The sequence below is a fragment of the Festucalex cinctus genome, chromosome 21 (genome assembly GCF_051991245.1).
Source record: "Festucalex cinctus isolate MCC-2025b chromosome 21, RoL_Fcin_1.0, whole genome shotgun sequence".
Lineage (NCBI taxonomy): Eukaryota > Metazoa > Chordata > Actinopteri > Syngnathiformes > Syngnathidae > Festucalex > Festucalex cinctus.
This window is the reverse complement of record NC_135431.1, coordinates 11,793,624-11,816,453: the sequence shown is the minus strand read 5'-3', so window position 1 is coordinate 11,816,453 and position 22,830 is coordinate 11,793,624. Positions and strand designations below refer to the sequence as shown.

General features: G+C 40.4%; 2 protein-coding genes and 1 long non-coding RNA gene across 17 annotated transcripts in view; 1 reads left to right on the top strand and 2 right to left on the bottom strand.

Moving 5' to 3' along the window:
* fndc1 (fibronectin type III domain containing 1) overlaps positions 1-9,140 on the bottom strand; it is a 57,225-nt gene extending 48,085 nt beyond the window's left edge. For 4 of the 5 annotated variants that reach the window (XM_077511487.1, XM_077511489.1, XM_077511490.1 and 1 more), the window contains exons 1-6: positions 7,386-9,140; positions 6,982-7,079; positions 6,797-6,916; positions 5,793-5,929; positions 4,146-4,290; positions 1,399-1,489 (exon numbers count right to left, since the gene is read on the bottom strand). The gene's annotated coding sequence lies outside the window, so the exon portion shown is untranslated. The remainder of the gene's footprint in view (positions 1-1,398; positions 1,490-4,145; positions 4,291-5,792; positions 5,930-6,796; positions 6,917-6,981; positions 7,080-7,385) is intronic. The other variant, XM_077511488.1, reaches the window with a different exon arrangement.
* The window catches only part of otofa (otoferlin a), a 44,966-nt gene that overhangs the window by 19,663 nt on the left and 2,473 nt on the right, over positions 1-22,830 (top strand). The window contains exons 6-47 of one of the 11 annotated variants that reach the window (XM_077511480.1): positions 3,588-3,658; positions 4,151-4,277; positions 4,394-4,448; positions 5,317-5,448; positions 6,333-6,395; positions 6,519-6,603; positions 6,726-6,885; positions 6,997-7,183; positions 7,395-7,581; positions 7,865-8,088; positions 8,178-8,286; positions 8,380-8,566; positions 9,288-9,408; positions 9,702-9,802; positions 10,096-10,186; positions 10,249-10,365; positions 10,534-10,686; positions 11,046-11,238; positions 11,304-11,428; positions 11,528-11,662; positions 12,955-13,116; positions 13,306-13,377; positions 13,910-14,029; positions 14,096-14,257; positions 14,371-14,533; positions 15,064-15,233; positions 15,511-15,540; positions 15,622-15,759; positions 15,832-15,907; positions 16,356-16,501; positions 16,668-16,802; positions 16,875-17,012; positions 17,081-17,208; positions 17,352-17,522; positions 17,622-17,782; positions 17,852-17,994; positions 18,067-18,155; positions 19,543-19,641; positions 21,601-21,842; positions 21,913-22,091; positions 22,181-22,281; positions 22,529-22,716. In XM_077511480.1, the coding sequence (XP_077367606.1) occupies positions 3,588-3,658; positions 4,151-4,277; positions 4,394-4,448; positions 5,317-5,448; positions 6,333-6,395; positions 6,519-6,603; positions 6,726-6,885; positions 6,997-7,183; positions 7,395-7,581; positions 7,865-8,088; positions 8,178-8,286; positions 8,380-8,566; positions 9,288-9,408; positions 9,702-9,802; positions 10,096-10,186; positions 10,249-10,365; positions 10,534-10,686; positions 11,046-11,238; positions 11,304-11,428; positions 11,528-11,662; positions 12,955-13,116; positions 13,306-13,377; positions 13,910-14,029; positions 14,096-14,257; positions 14,371-14,533; positions 15,064-15,233; positions 15,511-15,540; positions 15,622-15,759; positions 15,832-15,907; positions 16,356-16,501; positions 16,668-16,802; positions 16,875-17,012; positions 17,081-17,208; positions 17,352-17,522; positions 17,622-17,782; positions 17,852-17,994; positions 18,067-18,155; positions 19,543-19,641; positions 21,601-21,842; positions 21,913-22,091; positions 22,181-22,281; positions 22,529-22,709 (5,629 nt within the window). In that variant the 3' untranslated portion in view covers positions 22,710-22,716. Of the gene's footprint in view, positions 1-3,587; positions 3,659-4,138; positions 4,278-4,393; positions 4,449-5,316; positions 5,449-6,332; positions 6,396-6,518; positions 6,604-6,725; positions 6,886-6,996; positions 7,184-7,394; positions 7,582-7,864; positions 8,089-8,177; positions 8,287-8,379; positions 8,567-9,287; positions 9,409-9,701; positions 9,803-10,095; positions 10,187-10,248; positions 10,366-10,533; positions 10,687-11,045; positions 11,239-11,303; positions 11,429-11,527; positions 11,663-12,954; positions 13,117-13,305; positions 13,378-13,909; positions 14,030-14,095; positions 14,258-14,370; positions 14,534-15,063; positions 15,234-15,510; positions 15,541-15,621; positions 15,760-15,831; positions 15,908-16,355; positions 16,502-16,667; positions 16,803-16,874; positions 17,013-17,080; positions 17,209-17,351; positions 17,523-17,621; positions 17,783-17,851; positions 17,995-18,066; positions 18,156-19,281; positions 19,381-19,542; positions 19,642-21,600; positions 21,843-21,912; positions 22,092-22,180; positions 22,282-22,528; positions 22,717-22,830 lie in introns of all 11 variants that reach the window. The other 10 variants (XM_077511484.1, XM_077511481.1, XM_077511476.1 and 7 more) reach the window with 10 other exon arrangements.
* LOC144010965 (uncharacterized) lies at positions 9,243-15,129 on the bottom strand. The gene is made up of 3 exons (XR_013281398.1): positions 14,888-15,129; positions 14,348-14,552; positions 9,243-10,170 (listed from the first exon to the last, which is right to left on the bottom strand). It is a non-coding gene; the product is annotated as an uncharacterized LOC144010965 (long non-coding RNA).

Genomic DNA, 22,830 nt, shown 5'->3' with positions numbered 1-22,830 from the left:
TTTCTATCCCAAACGTGAAACACGTCTGCTTTTTATGGCAGAGAGTCACTTGATTTAAAACTCAGGGCATGTATTTACTATGTGTCTGCAAGTAAAACTGAACAAGTCTGAAACAAACAATTTATCTTCCAAGCTGGTTGGTATAATTGCAATGAAAAATGTATTTAAATGGAATATGGTAGTGTTCAACTGGCTCAAGGTCTCGCTGTCTGTCTTTTTTTCCCGCCTTCTTTGCTGCCTCAGAATGCATTGTGTAGGACTTCTTCAAACCAAGGTGCACTCAAACACTTTATAAAATACGAGGTTTAGAGCATCGAGACTTACAAGAGTGGAAACTATTTGGAAGAATGAATCTGCTAATTAAAAAAAATTAATAATAATAATAAAAAAATTGAGAAAAATCAAGCCGAGATAAGAGAAGTGTAAACTATTTGGGTGGAAAGATGCTCTACCCACCTCTTGGGTCTATTTGATTGATGAAAGCTGAGTTGTTTTGTATTTTGCAACACAATTTTTTGGGCTGTTTTGTACAAAATGACCCTTTTTTTAGGTGGTTTTGTAAAAAAATACTTTGTGGACTGTTTTGTACAAAATTATGCATTTTTTTATGCCATTCTATACAAAATGACCTTTTTTTTTTTTTTTTTGGCTGCTTTGTACAAAATGACCCAGATTTGGTTGTTTTGTGCAAAAATGCCCAATTTTTTTTTTTAGGTTGTTTTATACAAAATGTCCCAATATTTTCAGCTGTTGTGTACAAAAATCACCCAATTTTTTAGGCTGTTTTACAGAAACTTACCAAATTCTTTGGGGCTGTTTTATACAAAATGTCCCAATATTTTCGGCTGTTGTGTACAAAATCACCCAATTTTTTAGGTTGTTTTACAGAAAATTACCAAATTCTTTGAGGCTGTTTTATACAAAACGACTCAATTTCCTGGGGCTGTTTTGTACAAAATGACTGAAATTTTTGGATTGTTGTTTCATATAGAAATAAATAAACAAACAAATAAATAAATAAATAAATAAATAAATAAATAAAGGTTGGATCCAATTGACCCAACTAGTGGATCGTTTTTTTTTTTTTGTTTTTTATTATTTATTTTTGATCCAAATTGGGTTATTTTTGTTCCAACTGATTTTAGAGGGCAGTTTAAACTCATCAGTATGGGAAGTTTTGTCTAATTGTTGGATTAAAATGTTGACCCAACAATAGGACATATCATCAACCCAATACACTGGGTGTAAATAACTCAGCATTGGCTCGCCACTTTGGTACCCAGTACTAGGTTAGCTATTTCACCCAATTTGAGTTACTTTTGACCCAGCAGTTTTAAGTGTGGATGGATGGATGGATGGATGGATGGACAGACAGTCGGACGGACTTGACTCACTTACCTGAAACAGCCCCAGTCGGAAAAAGCTTTGCCACCCGTCTCCCTTCATGCGATTGTTGTTATTCCTGCACTTGTATGTGTGAACTGGATCCCTATGAACGAGTGAGAGAAAAGCCCTGGTGTCAAAATCTATTCAGCAAAGCCCCTCGTGCAGAACACACAAATAAATTATTTAGCATTGCTATATTATTCATATACAGTACATTGCTATAGACTATACTGTAGAAATAGTTGTGCGAGTTCAACGGCAGCCAGCTGATCCATCCATGTGCATCCTACTGCCCCTGCTTCTTTCGATAGGCAACCACAGCAAACACATGTGGGATGTTTAGTTGTGGGGAATAATACAGCCTCAGATCATTCATTTATAAGTGCAATATACACATGTAACAAGGCAATCTATCCATGCTGTCATCTATTATTGATATACATGCCCCACTCAACCCCCATTCAAACTGGACATTCCTTACAGTCCTGTTCATATATTTGTCTTCAATGAACTTGGCTGGTCAAAACGTAGTTGGTTAAAATTCATAATTATTTTCCTCACTAAAACTCCGTCATAAAACCTACATAAACAACCGAGACAATGTTAACTTTTTAATACAATATTAATATTGTTAACTGGCATACAATGTAAAAATTAGTTAACCATTGTTTGATAATATAAGAAAAAAAATATATCCTAAAGTGGGAGTTTTAGTGTACTCTTACTAGTTGGTCAGTCAACTTTCGGATTTGAGTGTTTGTTGATGTTGTTGACTGATGTATTGGCCCACAACATCTTTTGACTGGTGGTAACAGTAACCGCCCTCCCTATCTCCAATTATATCCCGCAACATCCCCCGTGCCCTCCCTTCATGAGTCCCTCTCTCCTTGCATCCATGCTTCACCCACTCATTGGTCTCATCTGCTTGCTTGTTTTGGACCTGCAGCACTTGGTAGATGAGAAGTAAAATAATCATATAAGTTTATAAAAAGGATTAATGGTGACCTTCCATCTCCATTAAGTAGATTGGGGCAAGTAAGTGTTTCATGTGGTAAGTATGAAGAACATACTGTATTTTTATAGTATTCTTTTTTTATTATTATTATTAATATTATCATTATTATTACTATTATTATTTTTTTTGCCCGTTTTGTTTTTTCTAAATGATGCAGAAAATGTACATTGAGGAGAATAGCATCTTCTTTGGACCAGCCAGGACACAAATAATGTTGAATTTAAGACATCAAGTTATTTAGTTGCTAGCATAACTTTTGTTGTAGCTTCAGATAATTTGTTGTATATATCAGCTGTTGACGTATTAGTAGCTTACCATCCTGGAGCAATGCCAATTATTCCTCATATTTACTTTGACTTTCCATTGGGGGTAGCGTTAGGGTCATTAAACACAAAGGCAAATTCGTACATAATTTTTTTTAATATTTAAAATATTTTTGTGTTTTTCATGTAATATTCTCATTTCTTGAGTATGTTATCATCAAAATTGAGTATGTTATCATCAAAATTACTAAATAATAATAATAATAATAATAATAATAATAATAATAATAATAATAATGTATATGAGTTTCATAGTGAGTCATTGAAAATTTGAATGAACCGCTAACTTTTTAAATTGTGCTTTTGAGCTTGATGAAAACTGACTGACATGAAATTCTTGGAAAAATTCTGCCTGTTTTTCCACACGTGGGTCGGGGATTATTACAGAAACAGGAGCCAGATACAGTATACGGACTGTCAATGCTTGAGGACGCAAAGGCCAAAGCGTACTCATTAACTTCCTGCCGTGTATCCATATCGGCAGCAAATTGGATGGTCACACGCATTCTTAATTATTAAGGCTGCTCATTCGGGGGCTGTCGCCGGTGACATCACAAGTCTTTGTAGTAGCCGGGTTATGTGATCCAGATAATACAAATGTGGAGAAACTGGATACTCTTGTTTTTGTCATCATGGCTTTGACCAATTGTGGCTGACGGCAACTCTGAGTTATACCGGTTGGACTTCAATGTCGTGCCGAGTCGCTATGATTGACTTGGCGGTGTTTGGTTGCCTCTTGATCAGTGTCAGTCAGTCGGGTGGCTTTGGGCCCAGTGATTGAAAGTGACCTTGAAGGCTTGTTTGGAGAATCAAGTACAAGTTCATGGTATCACTTCTCCCTGTCCCATTGTCTTCCCCAACAGATCAGGGAAAGGAGTGTTTGCAGCCATGAAGCTTGGCAAGATCAGGAGCTCGAAAGAAGATCACAAGAAAGGTAGAGGAACAAATCTGGGTACCAATGTGGCCTATTTTTTTTTCTTCAAAATTCAATATGTATTTTGTATTTATTTTGTATTTATTTATTTTTTTTTTTGGGGGGGGGGGGGCATTAATTGTCAAGTGGTCATTACTTTCCCTGAAGACACAAAAAAAAATGAATAAAAATACTGATACCGTATCCCACTTAGGGCAGGGTTTGTTCAAGGTCGCAGCAGTTCAGTTCGGTTCTCCATCGGTTCAGATTAACATTTTAGCAGCATGACAACTCGCTAATGAATTAAATAAGGAAGATTTTATGTGACGATACAATGCTACATGATGAAATTAGCCGTGGGCAAATGCCAATGATAAATAATGAAATAAATCTTTCCACTAATTAAAAAAAAATCTTTTGCATTGCTAAAATTAGCATTGTAATAAGTAAGTGACTTTTTGTGTGAAAAGCCGGTATTCTACAACAAAATTAACTTGACAGGTTGTACCTCAGATGAGCCGGCAGTGCTGGACATGGAGGACCTGGACAAGAAGGCGATGCGTCTCGCTGGGATGTTGGAACCGGACGCCATTTCTCTGGCCTCTGTCACTGCTGTCACCACCAACATCTCCAATAAGAGGTCCCAGCTTTTGCTACAATGCAAAACACATTCGATATAAACACAGATATTAGCAAGAAGTTAAATACAAATGGATTAATGAATGAAGAAAAAAATGTTTGTGCTCATTTGTTCAGGTCCAAACCAGATATCAAGATGGAACCAAGTTCTGGACGACCAGTGGACTACCAGGTTTGTGTGCATTGCTAACATGCTAGCTCGGTGGCATTACACACATACAGTATATTGATTTTGCCTAAAACTCTTTAATACGCCTATAAAAAAATAATAATAATAACCTACTGTATTAGGAAGAATAGTGTCTATTAAGGCAGAATTGTCTCAGTTTTTAATATTTGCTGGACCAGCCAGGACATTTCTGATGCTGTTAGCATTACTGTCGTGTCTGCTAATGTTTGCTTTTCAGAGTTGTGAGTACAAACAATAACACAATGTTTATTACAAAAAAACATTTGGTTACTCAAGCAAAAGCTGTTTTTTTTTTTTTATTTCCTGAAAAGTAGTGATTATGGAATCCCCCTGACAGCCACGAAATGTAGATTTAAAGCTACCCATTGGTATTTTCCACAACGGAATCTAAGTCAATTAAACCTTCGAACTTCCCGGAGAGCCCCAGAGTGAAATGAAAAAAGGCATCGTTTTTTCTTTACTGTTATGTTAAATGTGTCTCTACAAATGCATCACATGAGACCAGTGAGATGATTCACAACAACAAACTTTTACCTTATTGTAAACAGTAATGTTTTTTTGTCTAGTCCAGCCATTATGTCTACCTCTCATCTTATTTAAAGGTTAATTATACCAGAGAGATACCTTAAGGTCCTAATGGCTTTGTATTTCAAATGTAGTATTAGTTTAGCCTTGGGAGATGTCGACGTTAAATGGAAGTCTGGGAAAAACAAAGAATCAGGGGGATCATTAAATTATGTTGAGGTTAATGACTCGTGTGATTTATTTACGACGCTGATGTTCCAGCTGGTCAGCCTCTATCCTTGCGCGTCGCGGCGGCACTGACGAATTCTCGTCTCCCTCCCGTCAGATTAGCATCACCATCATCGAGGCCCGCCAGCTTATTGGCCTCAACATGGACCCCGTGGTGTGCGTGGAGATTGGAGATGAAAAGAAGTACACGTCCATGAAAGAGTCCACCAACTGCCCCTACTACAATGAAGTGAGATTCTAATGTTTGGCCGTATAAACGTTTTCAGTGCTACTCAAATAGTCTCCACGGCCATAAACAGACTGCATGATTAGCTGCCATAAAACACGAACCATTGATTATTTTGTCAGGGAATTAAATTCTAACCTCTCAGGTGTAACACGACCAATTTAAGAAGCCGAGAACATGGTAATGCATTTTCTGTAGCTGCTATAAACATGCTATGCATTTTGTAGCACCCTCCACCAGGGTTTGACTGGTAACCAAAATGGAAATAGCAAAACATTTGTTCTTTCCTAAGCACGAAAAAAGAATGGAAACAACAACTGTTGTAGTAGAAAAAAAAAAAACCTCACGATATGCCTGCCCTTCTCAACCAGAAAAATCTTCCATCCATCAATTCAAAATATTACATCCTGAATCGTTCTCATCGAGCTTTAGTCGCAAGATGCTTCTTAGTGTCACGCTGATCTCAACCTCTGGCTTGCGACTCCTGTGGAGAGAACAAGTGAGAGTTTGTCTGCTATCGATTCTTTTGTCTGTGACAAAAGCCCCTGCGGACACACAAACTGAAAGGTAAACCTATCAGGATAATGGTCCTCACAGCTTTCCAGACTATTTTCTTACCCTTCAGTGGAGCTTTATCATTCATGGATATCTATGGTGCTATGAAAGGGGGTGATATAGACTCGTCTCAATGTGCTTGCTTGGCTTCTTTTATAAATGTGATTCCCGCACTGACTTTCTCTGCACTCAGGACTGACACTATCATGTAAAGATCACAGTTTTTACTATTCGCTCAATTCTGCCATTGAATGCTGTATTGATGTCTGCTGAGTGCTAACATTATATGAAATGATCTTTTTCCCCTGTCATATTTTCTCCTCTCTCTGCAGTATTTTGTCTTCGACTTCCACGTCCCCCCTGATGTCATGTTTGATAAGATCATTAAGCTCTCGGTAAGGATCATCTCTCAATCTTTATTACTTCAAAATTATTAATTATCCATTACGAGCATATCGCTAAAACAAACATTTCTACAGCACTTTGTGTTAATATTTGATTGTACATTCCACGGTCAGGTTATTCACTCTAAAAACCTTCTTCGGAGTGGGACACTGGTGGGAACCTTCAAGATGGACGTTGGGACTGTGTACCATCAACCTGGCAAGCTACAATCTAAGAATATCAAAACATATATGCAGATTGTTGTTTTATACTGGATTTATCAAGTTGGAATGAAGTTCACTATTTGTCTCCCACCTAAAATGTCTTTTGGTCAATCCCAGAGCACCAGTTCTACCACAAGTGGGCCATTCTGTCAGACCCCGTTGATATCACGGCGGTGTGCAAAGGTTACCTGAAATGCGACATCGCCGTGGTAGGCAAAGGCGATAACATCAAGACGCCACACAAGGCCAACGAGACCGATGAGGATGACATCGAGGGGTAGGCCAGAATATTTATCTCCACTGATTAACTGTAATGAAAAATCAATTGAAATAAGAAATGGATGAGGGATACCAGTGCGTTTGTAATTCTTACCTTTCTGTCTTTCAGGAACCTGCTACTCCCCGAAGGAATTCCAGCGGAGCGTCAATGGGCGAGATTCTACGTGAAAGTCTACCGCGCCGAGGGCCTTCCTAAGATGAACACCAACATCATGGCTAATGTCAAAAAGGCCTTTATTGGAGAAAATCGCGACCTGGTGGATCCTTACGTTCAAGTGCACTTTTCTGGACAGAAAGTAAATTTCCACTGGCTGCTTGACAAAAGTATTGGGACACACCAGGATTGGATTAGACCCCTTAAATCTGAAGTCTTCATTTTATCAAGACATTTTTGGACTATTCCACCGATCCACACAGTGGAAGTGTCCCACTGCTTTTGTCTGAATATTACTAACATAACAGTCCTGGAGATTCTGCCTCATAATTCAAAGCACGTACCGTCCACAGGGGAAGACCTCGGTGCAGAAAAGCAGTTATGAACCCATCTGGAACGAGCAAATCGTCTTCACTGAACTCTTCCCGCCACTCTGCAAACGCATGAAGGTCCAAATCCGTGACTCAGATAAGGTCAATGATGTTGCCATAGGAACCCACTTCATTGACCTGCGCAAAATATCCAATGATGGTGATAAAGGTAGGTCAAACAGAGGGTTACGGAGGGCCAGCCGAAACACTTTAATTGCAAATAGGCATTGATTAGTTCGCGTGTGCTAATTAGTGCTTCCATGAGCCGCCCGATCACCATTGCAGGATAATAATGAAGTCAACGGAGGACGATTAAAAGGTCTGACGGTCAATTGGATATCAATGGTGAATTACCAAATGAATTCATTCAACGGATGGACTCTATTGGATGAAATAATGTGACTTTGGTCAAATGAAAATGTGGAAAAATAAAACTGAAATGTGTTATCTAGGGTTCTTGCCTACCTTGGGTCCAGCCTGGGCCAACATGTACGGCTCTACACGCCAGTACACCCTCATGGACGAGCACCAGGACCTGAACGATGGACTGGGTGAGGGCGTATCTTTCCGAGCCCGTCTCCTGCTGTCCATCGCCGTGGAGATCCTGGACACGACCAACCCGGAGATCCTCAGCTCCAGCGAAGTGCAGATAGATTCCGTCTCCAACATCTCAGAGGTGAGAATAAAGCAACGGGACCCTTCTTGACCATACCCGCCGCCTTCCACAGTCCACTACTATAATGCAGAGGTCCTTCTTCCTGTCAGAGTGCCACAGGCAAGATGGAGGAGTTCTTCCTCTTTGGAGCCTTCCTGGAGGCCACCATGATTGACCGAAAGATTGGTGACAAGCCGATTACTTTTGAAATCACGATTGGTAAAGTAGTGGCTTTCTTTTGTCTCGTTGAAGCTAAAGAAGAAGGATGAAGGTTGAACCTGAAAGCAATGTGATAATATACCCCCAACAAAGGTAACTATGGCAACCAGATAGACGGTATGAGCAAGCCGTCGTCATCGAGGAAGAAGAAGAAGGACGGCGAAATCGACGAGGAGGAAAACGAGCTCATCCAAAATTCCAGCGAAGACGAGGCTGATGAGGAAGGCGACCTGGAGTCAGTCTCCTGCACGCCCCTCATGAGGCCCGTCATCACAGACAGGTCTGATCAACCACGCTATGTCAACTTATCTTTTTGGAAGAGGTGGAATTCCAGGGGAATTACTTCAAATACAGAATCTTTTAGTTTTAGTTTAGTTTAGCTTTTCAATGTAGCGTTTGACACCAATCCTGGAATTTTTCTGATACACCTCTTACTTATAATGGTAAAGAAGAAAAATAATCACTGTAGAAAAGAAGAAAAAATGTGTGCATTTGTGTATTTATCTTAGTTTGTTTAGTTAGCAGGCTGCATCCTGGCTCAGTGATTAAGACATAAGACAATAGGACCAGAGCATATTTGATTGCAGGTTGGGGTCAACAGTTCTATAGTGACCAAATTGACTAAAACACAATACGTAAAGCCCCATTAAAAAGAATTTAATGGCGTAAGCACTATATATATATTTTTTTTTATTCATCCATTTGTTACCTAGAAGGCAACCCTCCTGGTTCACGGAATACGACGGGATTGTAGCATTTTTTTGTCAAGTTTGGCGGTAAGAGTTCCATCATGAAATGAGTCAAAGAGAAAATAAGTCACAAAAGTGCTGTATTTGTCATTATTTGGCTGTAATTAATGAATAAAATATCAATTTAATCCCTTAGACCAAAGGTTAAACATTAAAGTGATCGCAATCAAAACAGCCGCTGACACTTTTTTTTTTTTTTTTTTTTTTTTTTGATGAGCTAATGTAATGTTAACGTTTTTCTTAAACTGACAGGAATTACTTTCATCTTCCCTACTTTGAGAGGAAGCCATGTGTGTACATCAAGAGCTGGTGGCAGGACCAGAGACGGCGACTGTACAATTCCAACATGATGGACAAGATTGCGGACAAGCTGGTCAGTACTCTTTTGCACTCTGACTTATCCCTATTTATGGTTCAAATACTCCGCAGGCTTTTACTCTATATACCGATATGTAATCAGAATGATGGATGCCTATTAGCTCACTCAGACATTACAGTGGGCCAAAAATAACAGTTACAGCCCATAATTCAGCCAGCGACCTATGATCCGGTAATGCCGGTACTTTTGGACCACTTCTGGCCCTTACATGATAATTAACTAGGCGCTGAAAAGAACAATAAATCATGTCACATTTGCTGCTCTCCGTTTGGTGATTCTGTGCGCAGGAGGAGGGGGTAAACGATGTTCAGGAGATCATTAAGACAGAGAAGGCCTTTCCGGAGCGTCGACTCCGGGGAGTTCTAGAGGAACTGAACATTGGTTGCAGGTCAGTGGCATAGCATCACTCAAATGTGTGTCGCCATCGTGCAGTGGCGGGAAGTAATGAAGTACAAATAATTTGTTCGTGGACAGGAGTTTGGAATTGACCTTATTACCCTATAAGAGCACTTTATCCGTAGTGGAAGGCTGTATTTTTTTTAACACAAGTATCCATACTACTTTTAGTCCAGATTGCGAGTAATTTGGGTACCTTAGCTATGTTGTGTCTGATCTAGCAGAGAGAGACAATGAGTCATAAATGGTCTTACCTTCACTGTATTTGTTTTACTCTTTTCCCAGTCGGTTTGTGAATTTGGCCAACAAGGATTTAAACCAGACGGGCAGAACCAAACTTGATCGGGAAAGGCTTAAGTCCTGCATGAGAGAAATGGTAATGATATTGCACGAGTCAATTTTCAGCCAGTCAATAAGTTGTTATGGTGTGTTCTGCAGGACAACATGGGCCAGCAAGCTAGACAGATGAGGACACAAGTGAAGAAAAAAACTGTGAAAGACAAACTAAAGCTGGTGCAAAACTTCCTGCAGAGGCTTCGTTTTCTCGCTGACGAGGTATACATTTGAATGCAGAATAGAATAGCAAACTAATTTAGTGGTAATCTATAAAGCCTACCCACAAGTCATAATAACATCATTACATTTGGTTAAAATTCAGCTTTTACAATGATAATCATGCTCAAGAGAAATAGACATTGAAGTCATTATATGATGTTTGTCCAGCCACAACACAGCATCCCGGATGTTTTCGTGTGGATGATGAGCAACAATAAACGTATCGCGTACGCCCGCATTCCGTCCAAAGACATCCTCTACTCGGTCGTGGATGAGGAGACAGGGAAAGACTGCGGAAAAGTCAAAGCCGTCTTTCTTAAGGTATGTTGTCACTGACACGAATGCTTTTGAGTCGGCAAGAAGACTAATAGATTGATTTACTGTTTGTCAGAGGTGGGGGACTCAATTTTGAGAAGACTTTAAGGTAGTTTTAATTTTATGCCGCTGTGTGCTGAGCTGGGACAACATTCTCCCCCTTGTTTTCCATTTCTTAACTATATAAAACTGGGGTATTGCCTGGCGACCCAGCCTACCCAATCCTGTGTCCCTCTGCTAGTTCTCATTCACTTCATGTTTTTTAGAAGGCTGAAAACTATACAATGAATTTCACTGCTCTGTACTTGGGACATATGCAATGCCAATAAATTTGATTTACTCTCACCTCTGCTGTGTCTCCACAGCTGCCTGGTAAAAAGGGCTTCGGCCCAGCCGGTTGGACCGTTCAGGCTAAGCTGGAATTGTACTTGTGGCTCGGCCTCAACAAACAAAGGAAAGAATTCCTGAGTGGTCTTCCCAACGGTTTTGAGGAAGTTAAAGCTGCTAAAATGGCCCCTTATCTTCACTCTGTACCGCCTGTCAGCCTTGTGTATGACAGTAAGTGCGCACTCAGGTTTTCGAGAAGCTGCTTTCTATCTCATGTTTTTTGTTACGTCCGACAGTGAAGCAGGTCTTCCAGCTGAGAGCACACATGTACCAAGCACGGAGCCTGTTTGCCGCCGATAGCAGCGGGCTCTCCGACCCCTTCGCCAGAGTCTTCTTCTCCACGCATAGCCAGGTCACTGAGGTAAAGCCTTGCATGTGTGGTAAATTGAGAAATTCTATGAAAAAGTTTCGTATTAAAGTCCTCTATGAGGCACTTTCAATATGCAATCATGCACTCCAGGTCCTAAGCGAGACCCTGTGTCCCACCTGGGACCAGCTGCTGGTTTTCGACAATGTGGAGCTTTTTGGAGAGGCCAGCGAGCTGAGAGACGACCCGCCAATCATCGTGGTGGAAATTTACGACCAAGACACAGTGGTAGGATTCACGCCCAGTGACATCAGAGAGAAACAACGGTCAACTCTTTGCTCTCATGAAAACCTTTTGCCTCTCCATCCGTGTTCTGACCTTCTGTCCGCCTCACTGCCACATCCTGTCCAATGCTCAAATAGAGTGTGAAACCATCACACTAATTTGAATTGGAGTGCGTCATGCAAGTGATGTAGCATGCGCCTCCCCCAGCAGCAAAAACTGTATCAGGGTTTCCGTGGTTCATGAAAAAAGCATTCAAAGCCATTCAATGTAATTTGCCAAAATTAAGGCCTTAAAATTACATTAAATACAATGTAGAGAGGCATTAAAAATGCACATACAATTGTAGTTCATGCTTTATACCTCATACAATGTTGTGCAAAGGAGTCACTATTCCACAATTGAGATATAATGTGGTCAAATATATATGTATTTGTGGGCACTGGTGACTAGTTGTAATTTACAATGAACAAAACAGACTGGGGTCCACGAGTTGCTTCATGTTCCATACCAATTGCTCTGAATTTGAAAAGAAAAATGTCACAATTTCCTGTCACAAATGTCGAAAGTGAAACACTACTGCCACCTAGTGGCAGAGAGTTGCAAGAGTACAAGACAAGCATATGAAAAGCTTGACTATGAAAACCTATGGGATAAACCCTTGCCAATAATTTAAGAATAATTGCGGGTTAACAAGAAATCATGTGATTAATTAAAATTACAAATTGTACTCAACTGAAATATAGAAATTATATGCAGTATAACATGGGCATTCAATTAGTTTTAAGTTGCATTAAAATGGCACTAAAACGCATTCAATTAGGTTTGATGATACCAGCAGAAACCCTGAGTATACTACCACAGTGATCATGGAACATTTATCAGAGATCGTTTTTCATGGGAATATTCTGAATTTGGGTAATATTCAAAATTTGAATTTTTGCATTGCATTAATAAGGATAATAAAGATTTTGACCGTACAGTGTAATGTCGCAAATGTGGTACAATTTTATAAGTGTAAAATAAAGAAAAATAAAAAGTATTTCCCTTGAAAATATCCAGTTTGCTGCAAAGAATTCTCCCAAATTCCAGTTATTTCCCACTGAAAGACTGAAAATTTGGCCTTAAACTTTTCTGCAAGCTTTCACCCCTCCCACTCACTTTCCATATGCATCTAACCAACACTGCCATCAAGGGGGTCGCAGTGCAAACTGCACCCTCCCATATCCTCGCCTAACTCCCTTCGCTTGTCCCTTGTGACTGTCTCCCACCACCTATTGCCATTATGCCGTGTTCAGGGCAAGGCGGAGTTCATAGGTCGGACATTCGCCAAGCCCACCATCAAGATGTGCGACGAGCACTACGGCCCGCCGAGATTTCCGCCCCAGCTGGAGTACTTTCAGATTTACAGAGGCAACTGCACTGCTGGAGAACTGCTGGCTGCCTTTGAGCTCCTTCAGGTACATCACAACCTGAAATGATTCAGGGAGACTTGTTTCTTATCATGGACGTATGGGGTTCCATTTTCTGTCCTGCTATTTTTTTCCCCCATACTTGTTCTCAAAGTTCTGTTTTTCCATTTAAAATGAATTCCTGCGTGTCCCTTCACTCTTTCCCCCTCTTGTGAAACCACCCGTTCCTCCCTCCAGATACCTTTCGATGGCGAGGAGATTAGACGAGCTCTGATCGCTGTCCATAACTTTGCGGTTCCTCAGATAAAGGTGCTCTTTTCCTTTCATCCCATCGATCTCACTTCCATAACCTTCAAACAATCTCTTGAAGGAGACATTCATTTTCCAACTATTTTGAACCAGCTGTCTGCTTTTGTCAAAATAACCCCGAGATTCAAGAACGACATCACATTTCCCACACCGCATTTTCTGTCCTCTCTGTAAAAAAGCCTCAAAGTGAAAGTAACAGATCGAAATAAACTGTCACTATTACACGAAATTACGTAGCTAAAATGTGACCGTCACATTTGAGCTAATTTTGTGTAATAGTAAAAATTTCAAATATATACTTTGTTTATGAGTTGGAAAGCACTCCAGAGATCTAACTAAAGTATTAGAAAACTAGCCATTAAAAGCCCTTTTTTTTTTTTTTTTTTTTTTAAACATAAGGGCAGCAACAAGATTTATCAATGGTCAAAAATCCTGCCCATTTTATAGGAACCGGTTGGTCTGTGATGTCACACACAAACCAAGATGTATCAAACACTCTTTAAATGAAATATCCTCTCTGAACTCTCGTCAGATTGGTCAAGGAGGGATAGCTGATCTTCCTCCCCTCGAAGGACCAACAGACTCTGAGCGAGGCCCAATTATACCAGTTCCATTGGGGATCCGTCCTGTCCTGAGTCGCTACCGCATCGAGGTAAGATTTATTTAACACCTTGGATTCTATTACAACATATTAATATATCGCTTTCATCCGGTTCAGGTCTTATTTTGGGGCTTAAGGGACCTAAAGCGGATTAACCTGGCCCAGGTGGATCGACCCCGCGTCGACATCGAGTGTGCTGGCAGAGGCGTTCAGTCCGTCCTCATCCAAAATTACAAGAAGAATCCAAATTTTAGCACGTTGGTTAAATGGTTTGAGGTGGTGAGTATCATTATTCTCCAAAGATAGAAACACAACAGACAATAATAATGATGATTTTTTTTTTTTTTTAAAAGGGGGTTTGTACCTCACCTCTGTTTTAATGTTGTCATCAGGACCTCCCTGAAAATGAGCTGCTCCACCCTCCGCTCAACATCAGGGTGGTGGACTGCAGGGCATTCGGTCGCTACACCCTGGTTGGTTCACATGCGGTCACGTGTCTGAGGCGTTTCCTCTACTGCGCTCCCGACAAGGCGTCCAGTACCTGGGGCAGCGCAGGTACGAAGGATCACATACACTGAAGGGAAACAAAGATCAATTTCTGTTCACGGAGTTGGATGATTTCAAACATACAAAAGAAAAAAATGTGGAATTCAAAACGGAGCCTTGTGGAACACCCTTGGTCTTGGTCTGACATATTACAATATAGTTTGTGTTTCCACATTTTAAAATTCTTACTTTCCTGATCCACACAGCTTTTGTAAAATGTTTTATATATTGTAGGATGAAAAATAACAATTTTTTAATCTTAACATTACCATGGGATGGGGCGTGTTCAACTGCATCCTTTCAACATGCCGTCAGAGCCTTGTTAATAAAAATTTTAAAAAATAAATAAAATCCTTCACTAACTTTCTAATTTTGCTGCATGGTGTGGACTTCCGGGCTTCTTCATGCTTTAATGATTTTCCTTTTGCTTGTCTTTTCTCTTTCACATGTTGCATCGACTTTCTGCTTCTGTCCTCCTGCCAACTTGTGCTGTCTTTTCCTGCTTTTTCGTGGGGGGTGGCGTGGCTCCATCTGTACAGCTAAATTAATGAACGGCTACATGGTCCTGACCAATGGCGGCTCCCAGCATGGCTTCTCACCCAGTGTTTCCTCGCGCACTCTCTCTCGCTCCGCAGGCGATATCGTCGTCAACATGGACTCCATGGAACCTGCCGTTCGCAAAATGGACACGTGTGTCAAGTTGGATGCTGTAAGCACAAGCAGTAAATTACAGTGGTACCTTGAGTTAAGAGTGCCCAAGTTTCACCTTTTTTTTTTATTTTTTTTATTTTTTCAATTATTATATACAAGCATAAGCCAGTTCTTTTGTTTTCTGTTTTGTTTTGTTTTTTGGCGAAGTGTTGATAAGCATGGTCATGGAACGAATTAAACTCGTAAATCAAAGTACCACTGTATATATGCTAGACATTCCTTTGCATAAAATATTCATCCTTGTGTTGTTTTTATGTAATATCCCTTATTTGTAGACATCTGATGCTGTTGTAAAAGTTGACATGGTAAGTGCTTGTTCAAACAGAACAGTGGCTATGAAATCATCAATATACTATGCGTGCTAAAAAGATTTCTAATCTGAATAGATTGAAGAAGAGAGTGACAAAGAGAAAAAGAAGAAGAAAAAGAAAAAGAAGGGAGCAGCGGATGAAGAGGACGAGACAGACGAGAGCGTGCTGGATTGGTGGTCCAAATATTTTGCTTCCATAGAGACACTGAAAGAGGTATATGTCAATTTTATGTCATCCATTATTGTCCTTAAACATGCATAAAGATTTTTAAAAATGTCTCTTTAGACCCTCAAAGCTCAGGAAGCAGCTCAGGCCGAAGCAGAGGAGCGAGAAGACCTGGAAATTGCGGCTGAGGCGGCAGGTATGGAACTGACAAGTCCAGCTCCAACATATGTATGAATTTATAATTACTGTACTCCAAATATTAGAAGCTTGCGTTGGCCCATTGAAAACATCAATGCCAAAATGCGATGCACAATTCCATATAGCTTTTTTTCTCTTTACACTGTCATGATGTACATACAGTATATCCCAAATTTGCCAGTTGAGAACAAAAAAAAATTAGAATTGTGTCACTTTAACAATGCAGAGTAAATTCAGCCTTGATTGAAACGTTAATTGTTAAAGCATATACAGCCTACGTGTCATTTCATTCACATGCCATACTCATAAGCATTACAGAAATCAAGTTTAAAAAAAAAGTTCATCCATTTGTCATGGCGAATAACATTCAAAGAGTCTCATTGAATACGACTTCACCTCATGAAAGCACCTTGTCCACTTCCACCTCCACTCAACCCTCCGCTCAGAAATCAAATGTGATGACCTTGTTCGGAAAGGCTCCAGGATGAGGGAGAGGAACAAGGAGAAGAGGAGTGCCAAGGACAAGAAGAAGGGTCACGCTGTGGACGGAACTGAGAAACGAACAGTTAAATCCAAAGTGGACGAGCTGATGGTATGTAGTGTAACAATGGTTCTACAATATGGGGCTTAAAACAGATCCTTGGGAAACCCCCTTTTCTTTTATTTAGAATTTTGTCATGTACATTCAGCATATTTTATCAGTTCAGTAAAATTCAAAATTCTAAAGATAAATACTCACTCTTGCTGGATGTGTACAGGTGTACAACAAGGAACTGGAGACTGAATATGGCAACTTTGAAGACTGGCTGCACACTTTCAACCTATACAGAGGGAAAGCTGGAGACGACGATGAACATGCTCTGGATGATGACCGGATTGTTGGACGATTTAAGGTGTTCTGTGCCATTTTAAAGAAGTTACAAATCAAAGACGGTTCATTTTGTAACCTGATGTTCCCTATCCAGGGTTCTTTATGTATGTACAAGCTACCATTGTCTGAGGAGATCACGAGAGACGTGGGATTCGATCCAAACATGGGCATGTTCCAGAGCATCCCTCATAACGACCCCATCAACGTGCTCGTCCGGGTGTACGTGGTCAGGGTACGTTGAATGCTATTTGGAATCGAAATTGATGTCAACTTTAGTGATCGTATTGGCGTCGTCTTCAGGCCACGGATCTTCATCCCGCCGACATCAATGGGAAGGCGGACCCGTATGTCGTCATCAAGCTGGGAAAATCCGAGGTCAAGGACAAAGAGAACTACATCTCCAAGCAGCTTAATCCTGTTTTTGGAAAGTGAGTCACTCCTGATTTGGATTTCGGGCACTAAATTCTATTGATCATGCGGAATTAGATCTATGTAGTCATATTGTGTGAACCATAAATCCATAATCCAGATGTCTGTCCCTTCTCGTGTCTATGCCCATCTCTCCTTGCAGGTCATTTGACATTGAAGCCACATTCCCCATGGAGTCCATGCTCACAGTTTCTGTGTACGACTGGGATCTTGTCGGCACGGATGACCTGATCGGAGAGACCAAGATCGACTTGGAGAATCGCTTCTACAGCAAATACAGAGCCACCTGCGGCATCTCATCCGCCTACTCCCTGTAAGCGTCCATTTATTTTTGCTTCTATGTCGATTGAGAAACAAAACAATGATGGAAATAAGCATTACCAATTGAGTTGGGTGTTTTGTCTACCACTAGCCATGGGTACAATATTTGGCGGGATCCTTTGAAGCCGAGCCAAATCCTAGCAAAGCTGTGTAAGGAAGGCAAGATTGCCCTACCTCAGTATGGCCCGGGAGGGAAAGTCAAGGTGGCCAACCGAATCTTTGTAGGACCAACAGAGATTGAGGATGAAAATGGTACGATATAACTAACCATCGTGCCATTTTATAAGTATTTCTAATGTATCAGTTGCACTCCAATGAAAGGTCTGAAGAAGCAAACCGAGGAGCATTTAGCGGTGACGGTGCTGAACCACTGGGATGAGATCCCCCGAATTGGCTGCCGACTCGTTCCGGAACACGTGGAGACCAGGCCGCTGCTGAACCCGGATAAACCGGGCATCGAGCAGGTAAAAAAAAAAAAAATGTAAAATCTTGGAAAGAGTACGCTCAGTTTGACAGATGTCTCCATGTGTTTGAAGGGTCGTATCGAGATGTGGGTGGACATGTTTCCTATGGACACGCCGGCTCCTGGACCCGCCATTGAGATATCACCGCGGAAGCCTAAAAGGTAAGCCTGGTGGGTTTTGAACGCAGCATGTGTGATGCCTGATGCATCGCTGAATAAACAGTTTGACAGCGTGGGATCATTTTTGGCTTCACATTGCCAACGATGAGGTATTGTACCAAAGTTTTATGTTTATGTGAATAATATACTTGTATTCTAATGAAATGGTAACATGTAATGTTAGCTTAATTTAGCATCATGTGGCCTAATGTTATATGACAACGTTCATTGAAAAAATTAACATATGATTGAAATGACAAATGACAATGATAATTTTTATAAATACAGCTACATTTTGTGCCCTTATGTTAAGTCATTCATTAAAAAGCATTTCCTATTGTAATACAAAAGAGATTTTTGTAGAAACCTAACTAAGCTAAAGCACTTTGAGTTGGTGGCAGGAGGGGATGGCACCACCATCGCTAGTTTTATTTATTTATGTATTTATTTATTTATATTTATCTTGTTCTGAAAAGAACTAAATAATATGTGGAAAAAATAAAAAATAAACAATACATGGAAATTAGAGATGTTCAATATCACTTTTTTTCAGACCGATACTAGTACGAGTACCAAACACTTGAGCAGTCACCGATACCACTAGGATGTAACATTCACCCCCTAAAAAAAAAAAAGGCAGATATAGCATAATATAAACTATAGCGTTTTTCCTGATAATTTTATGAAATTAATGGCATTTTCTTTATTCTTCTAATTTCTAATTCCGCCTTCACGAATTCAGATACCTTGAAATAAAAGGGCGAGTATCGGTCCAGTAGCCCATCCCTAATGAAAATATCCAGACAATTATACATGGAAATGATAAAATAAATATGAACACATTCATTGATAAATACAAACATAAAAAAAACCAATTCTACTTAAATAAGAAAAATTGTGTTGGTCCAACGTATTTTTGGACAAAAAATTTGAAATATTCAAATCATATAATTTAAATTGTATAATTTTTTTCTTCATTGTTTCATTGTGTTTAAGTAAAATGTGACATTTTTTACGTAGGTATTCATGTTGATTTAATCCTATTTTTGCCCAGCAACTATTAAGCTCCCCACGTGCAGTGTATATACTGTATATGTGTATATGTGTTCCTTCCTCCTCCCTTTACCAGATATGAGCTCAGAGTGATTATTTGGAATACAGACGAAGTAATACTGGAGGACGATGATTACTTCACTGGGGAAAAGTCCAGTGACATATTTGTGAGGGGGTACGTACAGCGGGATGCAGCCAAACAAGTGGCGCCGGCCGCATCCCAAGCTGTGTGTCGTGTGGACTGCTTTGTTTGCAGTTAACTACTTTTTGTTTTGTTTCCATTTGTCACGTGTGCGTCCGTCTTTGGTGTTTGTGGCGTGTCTCTGCTTGTGTGCAGCTTTGAGCTACGTGTTATTATTTGGAACACTGATGACGTAATTCTAGAGGACGATGCTTTCCTGACAGGGGAGAAGATGTCTGACATCTATGTCAGGGGGTAAAAAAACACAAGATTCCATCGCATGGCTCGTACGACTTCATTCTTTTCCACTCTATCCTTCTTCCTGTTTTAAATTCCTATCAGGCACGCACCTTCCTTGTCTGCCCCTCAATCCGCAAGACATGAGGAACAATAAAAACAGTCAGGATCAAACCATATCCTTATTGTAAACATATTTGTGGAAATGTATTCCTTGTACTTGAGATGTGAATGCAATACATAACGCGTAAGAGTGGATGGAATCCTCAAACATTCAAAAATCGCTACAGTTCCTTCTGCACTGAAGAATTACAAAAAAAAACTCAAAATACTTTGTAATTTAACCTATTTTCACTCATTGTCTAAAAAAATATCCTAACTTTCAATCATGAGGCAACATAATGCTGCACGGCTCCCGCAGAATGAAGAAGAGGCAGATTTATACATTTCTCCGACAGTTGAGTGTTTACGAGACTGAATAGAGTTGTCCTCAAGCTATTTTCAACATATTACAATGGTTAATAATGGTGATGGTAATAGTTAATAATGTGTAAAAATACCAAATAACATGGTTTCTGCCCAACAGCTGTGTTACATGAGAAGCCCAAAGTCAACAACTAAATAAACAACTCATTTTCATGTTATACTCCAAACATATTTACATGATACTCCACATGACTGACACATTGGGAGTTGTGGTTTGGTCCTTCGCTGCAGTATCTACTACAAAATGGCTTTTGGCATTCCTGCCTGTTGCATGCACATATGCAAGCACAGAACATGCATGCTTATCATGAGAGCAGCTCCACTGCTTAGAGCAACTTTGGCATATGCAGCCTCCTTGTTTTTCTTTTGATGGCAGGAAAGACATTTCAAACCAGTGATGTTTTTCCTATATGCTAATTCTCTTCAATAAACATTTTGTTGTGATGACATCTCAAAAAGCTTGCTTGGGAAAAGGTTTAAGATGTGTTCTTGCTGTTTAAAGGTGTTAATTGCAGGGGTTTTTTTTGTTTTGTTTGTTTGTTTGTTTGTTTTATGCACTTTTCCCTAAAGTGATTTGTTCTAACAGTGAGGTGCTTCAACAGAAAGTCTTAAAAAGGTCAACGGGCAAGTTAGTTGTTGGTCTATTGTACTACAAACATTTTGTTTCTTCAATAATAGACAACTTTTTAATTCCTCTGGTATTTTGGACTATGCATTGTCATTATGATTAATTGTTGTTAGGATTATCTACTAATAAAAGTCTGAGAACTGGTGCAAGAGCCAGGACACCACTCACTTCATTAGTATATTAGTTTAGTCTTGAAAAATTCAAATTGCCAGCTTATTGGCTTGTTTTGTTTTAAAGAAACAAAATATTTAGTTAAATGTGCACTTAAGATATCAGCTTGAAAATCACATCCATGAGACACCAACACATAGGACGAATAATGTCTAGATCATGTGCACAGTAATGTTGGTCACCTATTTTAGTGGTCTAGAATATTGTTGGAAGATTCAACAATAACAATCATTTCTTTACAATTTGAAAAAGTGCTAACCTTACATCAGTCACTGAAGATATGGTTAGCTTCTGACCATGTTGTTGTTAGCTACTTTAGCTGGAAGTGAACACAGTAGCTAGATGGTGTAACAAATATAATTACCGATATTAGTGATTTTTGTTTTAGACTATTGGTGGAAGTGTCAGGATAACACTCCTTTTGTTACAATTTGAAGCAGTGCTAATGTTAATTCACATCAGTCACTGAAGATATGGTTAGCTTCTTCAGCTTCTGACCATGTTGTTGTTAGCTAGCAGCTAGATGGTAGAACAAATCAAATTATTAGTGATTTTGATTCAAGGCCCATCTTGAACTAATCAAACTCAACTAATCAATTTTAATATTTGGTTTAACCTTTTAAGGTGCATGCATGCCTAAATCACAGTCAACTGGGGCTAATCAGCGATTTCCCCCATCTCCGCCAACACAGGTGGCTCAAAGGGCAACAGGAAGACAGGCAGGACACGGACGTGCACTACCACTCCCTGACCGGAGAGGGAAACTTCAACTGGCGCTTCGTCTTCCCCTTCGATTACCTCATGGCAGAGGAGAAAATTGTCATCTCCAAGAAGGAATCCATGTTCTCCTGGGACGAGACCGAGTACAAGATCCCGGCTCGCCTCACGCTGCAGGTGTGGGACGCCGACCACTTCTCTGCTGATGACTTCCTTGGTAAGTAATTGCATTTTACTTCATTGTACTGTGTTTGAAAACATATAAACGAGCATTTTACTATTTCCAGGTGCCATCGAGCTGGACCTAAATCGCTTCCCTCGCGGGGCCAAGACATCCAAGCAGTGCTCCATCGACATGATCCGAAACGAGCAGGAGCTTCCCTCCATTTCCATCTTCAAGCAGAAGAGGGTCAAGGGTTGGTGGCCATTTGTGGCCCGCGATGAGAACGACGAGATGGAGCTGACGGTATGACCGATCCGATAGTGAAAAGTACTTATATGCCAAATACTGTGATACCACTGATAGCTACAATGCTAACTGTGCTGCCTCTACAGGGCAAAGTGGAGGCTGAACTCCATCTGGTGACTGCAGAGGAGGCAGAGAAAAGTCCAGTGGGACTTGGACGAAATGAGCCCGATCCACTGGAGAAACCAAAGTAAGAAATCAATTGAGTTCCTCAATGGTACTTGCGTACACTAGAGCTGCATGGCTGATTAACATTTGCTGCTCAGGGTTTCTTCTCTCAGTGAGGAAAGCAGTGAAATAGACGGAAGCATGCCTACAACTGCTTTCCTCACTGATGCGTTCTCCTCTTTCTTCTTCTACCCCGGCATTCCCTCCTCTGTCCTCTTCTTCCGTCTTCGTACTCGTTATCCCCCTTTCCCAACCTCATCCCCCAAAAGTCGTCCGGATACAAGCTTCATGTGGTTCCTGGGTCCTCTCAAGTCCATTCGCTACTTCTTGTGGCACAACTACCGCTGGCTGATCCTCAAGGTGCTGGGCCTCATCCTGCTGCTCCTCATGCTGGGTCTCTTCCTCTATTCCATCCCTGGCTACCTGGTCAAGAAGATGCTGGGGGTCTGATGAGCCGGTAGTCTTCATCCTACAACCCGTCGTCACCAACGCCTCTTCCTCTTCTGTGTTCTGTGCTTCGCTAAGTCCCGCTTCTGTCTTTGCAAAATATCTTTTGTTGCTCTAGTGCTTC